Source organism: Rutidosis leptorrhynchoides, chromosome 8 (assembly GCF_046630445.1).
Source record: "Rutidosis leptorrhynchoides isolate AG116_Rl617_1_P2 chromosome 8, CSIRO_AGI_Rlap_v1, whole genome shotgun sequence".
Lineage (NCBI taxonomy): Eukaryota > Viridiplantae > Streptophyta > Magnoliopsida > Asterales > Asteraceae > Rutidosis > Rutidosis leptorrhynchoides.
In genome coordinates, this window is record NC_092340.1 from 279,196,743 (window position 1) to 279,201,591 (window position 4,849).

At 35.0% G+C, this 4,849-nt stretch overlaps 1 protein-coding gene across 1 annotated transcript; it reads right to left on the reverse strand.

The window, feature by feature from the left end:
- Nucleotides 1-207: 207 nt before the first annotated feature.
- On the reverse strand, nucleotides 208-3,667 carry LOC139864239 (receptor protein kinase TMK1-like). The gene is made up of 2 exons (XM_071852819.1): nucleotides 1,498-3,667; nucleotides 208-716 (listed from the first exon to the last, which is right to left on the reverse strand). Exons 1-2 carry the CDS (start codon nucleotides 3,665-3,667, stop codon nucleotides 208-210), a joined length of 2,679 nt encoding a protein of 892 aa, XP_071708920.1.
- Nucleotides 3,668-4,849: the final 1,182 nt, after the last annotated feature.

Sequence of the window (4,849 nt, forward strand, 5' to 3'; positions counted from 1 at the left end):
AAACGTCATTATGGTGACAAAAGAGGTAGCCAAAGCAATCAATCTGTGCCGTCCAAAAACAATGTAACACAAACAGAGTAGAAAACATTAAACCATAAATACTACTATTACTACTAGAAAAATATGTCTGATTATTAAAAAAAGATAGCAGAAATGTAACAAGTACATATCTGAAAGAATGAACCAATCTCTAAATTAAAAAAAATGTCATCTTCCACCATTTGTGGTTACCGAATTACCAATAACAAACGGTGGAGGTGAGTTCATGCTCGATTGCGTGGTTTGAAACCCGCTCGAACCTTCCATGGCCTGCCATTTTTTAACCACCAAAGGCAACGGCATATCAAGGTCGATTCCATAAACATCATCAGGGTCATCCGGTTCAGACGGTTTCCAAAGTTCAGCTAAAGAAGACAAAACATTAACTGCATGGCTCATGTCTGGTCTTTGGTACGGTTCACGCGCACAACAGTGGCCCGCTAGCTCAGCTACTGTCGTCACACTGGCTAAACATTCTTCATCAAGGTTGTCTTCAAGACACGGGTCTATTGCTTTGCGAAAAGTTTCTTTGTTTATGTGCATCTTGCGAAACCATTGAACGAGATGAACACTGTCTTCTGGTTGGTTGTCTTCGAGCGCTTTTCGACCTGTGATCAGTTCCATTAGGATTACCCCGAAGCTGAATACGTCGACCTTCGTAGTCACTCTACCCGTCACTGAATAACATTAAGTCATTATTTTAAAAAACTAACAATAAAAATCTAATAATCAAATGTAAAAGGGATTAACAATGTTATGATATAAAAGTTAGGAGTAGTATTTTTATGTTAACAAATGTTGATTACTTAAGAACTACAATACATATAATTAGTTAGATAACAAATTTTAAAATTTAATCCAAAGAGCACCTTGAAGTAAAACAATTTTACATGTACAATTACTTTCAACCTACCTTTCACATTAACTAACAATTGAGATTTAGGATGGGACAGATAAAACTGAATGATTAAGCGCTAAATGGTTAATGATTCAAATGTTTTGAATGAAGTTGGTTTTGAATGGAAAAAAAAAAAAAAACATATAGTTGTTTACCAAGTGTTTTTGATATAATTTAAAGATGTATTACATAAAATTAATGTGTTTAATGGCTAAAAGAATATTTCGAATGATTCAACATTGTGCTAAACTATTCAGCACCATACGTTATTCACATGTCAGAAACAAACACGTTGAAAGGCAGCATTAGCGTGCACCCTTAATAAAGTGTTGCCTTTTTTCACAAAAATGTTTGTTATGTTATGTTATCAGTTAATCTATAAAATGGTCTGAACTGTTTATACACACAAATATAACAATACTTAATGAACTAAAAACATAAAGGATTAAGCAAAAACATATAGTAAATGCTAACGATTATCAAAATATATCACCTAAACACTTGCATAAAGAACATCAATGTAACAAAAAAATCAGTAGGAAGACAAATTAGTCAAATACCTGCATATTCGGGCGCAAGATAACCAAAAGTTCCAGCCAATTGTGTAACAAGAGAAGCTTTACCATCTGGTGCAAGACGAACAAGTCCAAAATCGGCAACTTTAGCGCGCATATCATCACCAAGAAGAATATTCGACGGTTTTAAGTCTCTATGAATAAAACTTTGTCGTGCTAAACCATGTAAATACTCTACACCTCTAGCAACATCTAATGCAATACCTAATCTTGTAGTCCATTCTAAAGGCTTCAAATTTTCCTTTTTCCAATTAAACAAAAACCTACTAAGTGTCCCTTGTGGTATATATTCAAAAACAAGTAACCTTTCATTTCCATCTAAACAATACCCGAGTAATGCAACTAAATGTCTATGTCTAACTTTTGTTAAAACTGAAATTTCGGATCGAAATTCATCTAAGCATTTTTCACTCATGACTCCCGATTCCATTCTTTTGACCGCAATTTTGGTTCCATCATCTAACTCACCATAGTACACGGTTCCAAACCCGCCTCTACCTAGTATATTGTTTTGACTAAAATTATTCGTTACTTTTCTTAAAATTTGGATTTGAATTACCATGTTACCCGCTTCAATTCTATGTATATCACTTGGTCCACTACTTGTTGGACTGTTTATTTCTTGCGACCCGTTATTATTACTTCTCGTGTTACCAATCGTTATCTTAACCCCGTTAGGATCATCTGGATTTTGGGGATGTATAACAACCGGATTCTCAACCGGATTACGCGAATATTTGTTTCTACAACATTTGATATAACAATATCCAGCCAAAACAAATACTATCAGCCCACAAATAACGCCAACAACGACAGTGAAAACATTACTAGTTTCACCGCTCGTTGTATGATTACCGCTACCAAAAGGTGAAACGGGTGACTTACTAGGACCATCCTTGCCAATATCGGGATTACCAGAGCTATTCACCTTAACGTTATGGTTAAAGATTGGAACTTTACCATAAAGTTGATTGTTTGAAACATCTAGTTCAACAAGATTAGGCAAAACTTTTAGTTCATTAGGTATAACGCCCGTTAGATTATTATCAGCAAGAATCAACCTTTGTAGGGACTTAATCGAAGCCAAGCTAGATGAAATAGTACCCGCAAGACCCATTTTTTTAAAATTAACAACCGTTATATCGCCATTACTTGCACACGTTATACCTAACCACGAATCACATGGATCGTTTCCCTTCCAATTCTTTGCAAAAACATGAGGATATCCCATTAATTCCACTACTGAAAGCAACAAATTAACGCGCGAATCACACTCAAAACCCGGAGTTTGCAAACAAAAACTATCGATCCCAACAATATCCACTACTACGTTATCATCAAACTTTGGCATTGGCCCTTGCAACAAATTTTTAGTCAAGTTGACAACTTTTAAGGACTTCAATTCTACCAAAGATGCAGGCACAGGACCAGTTAAACTATTATCTCTTAAGCTCAAATCTTGCAACTGATTCAAACCCGAAAAATCAGGTAATGAACCCGAAAACATATTCCCATAAAGCCAAACCTCAGTCAATTGTGTCATATTTTCTAAAACGCTAATACTACCGTTTAACTTATAACTACTTTTTTGTCCATTTAACCACAAACTACGTAGCAAGGAACCCGAAAACGATTGGGGTAACTCGCCTTCAAGATCATTTAAAGCTAAACGCAATGTAACCAACCCCGAAAACGTATCACCGTCACCAAAAAAATCCGGAATCATTCCAGCAAGATTAGTTGATGTAGCTGAAAAAGTTTGCAACTTTGATGCATTTTGTAAACTATCAGGTATATTCCATGAATTAAAATCATTATAATCCAAATAAACTGTTTGTAATGAAGACATACCATCAAAGAAATCATTTGGGATTGTAGTGAAATTGTTGTTATTAATCATAAGGGTTTCAAGCTTACTCAACCCGGATAAACTCGGTAGTGACCCGGATAGTTGATTGTGTTGAAATTCTAAAATTTGGAGTTGAGTGAGGTTATTTAGGGTTTCTGGAAGAGACCCTTTAAGGTTTTGATTACCGATTTGGATTCCGGTGACCCGGTTGTCACTGTTGCATCTGATCTGATCCCAATTGCATGGATTCGGGTCGGACCAATTGAGTGAACCCAGTGAGTCAAGGTTGTCTTTTAAAGCTCGCATGACAGTAACGTCGTTAGAACTGGATTGTGAGTGGACATTTGTGAGTGAAAGAGTGATGATTATGAGGTGAAATTGGGTATGGATTATATGGGGTTTTCTCATTTTGTTAGTGAACGAAATTGGGTATTTTAATCGGGCTGTTTTGGAAAATGGGAATTAAGTGATAATTAGGGTTCATTTGATGACGATGAAGGTGGTGTATTGTTGTTATTTCTGATATGGATTGCCGATAAAGAAGCGGAAAAAAATAACAGAATTCAAACCCACTTAATGACTCGTAAAATATTGGAGTTGTGTAATTTAATACTCCATATTTTTTTCCCAAAAAAATAAATAAATAAATAAATAAATTTAAATAAAACCAGATCAAAATGATCTACAAATGTTAGAGAGTGAATCGTCTTATTGATCTTTCTATCTTACTAAACCGGTAGGATAAATCCTACGTGTCAGTCCTACGTTCAACCTCACATTTATCTTTTTTCTTATTAATCCAAAATTATTAACGATAATTACATAATTACGCCACGTGTCCACTGCCCATCCCATTCTATTGAAACTTTTTTTTATTGCATCTCAATAACTGCTCGCATCTCCAGTCTCATTCCATCTGTTTCAGATTCATCATCATCATCTTCATCATACAAACATCGGTATATGAAAAAATTGGTTGTATGTGAAATTAGGGTTCTAATTCTCATAGACGATTGGCTATATGTGAAATTAGGGTTTTTGTTTTCAGCGATTGTGCATCTCATCTGATTGTGTACGTCTCCTTCAAAAAATCTGTAAGTCTCAAATCCACTAAACGTATTCTCAAATCGTCTTAAACGATTCCATTTTATTTCGTTTCAATTAGCGTATTAATTTAAGGTTTCAGTACGAACTTATGTTTCAAAAAATTGTTGCTGTTCTTATTCGAGTTTATTGTATTACAATAGTTGTCTGTACAGAAATACAAGAAGCTATTGGTATGTATTGCATACAAAGTGTTCGATGAAATGCCTCAACGGGATGCGCTTGAATTTTAAATCCTACGTGTCAGTCCCACGTTCAACCTCACATTTATCTTTTTTCTTATTAATCCTGAATTATTAACACTAATTACATAATTACGCCAAGTGTCCACTGCCCATCCCATTCTATTGAAACTTTTTTTATTGCATCTCAATAACTGCTCGC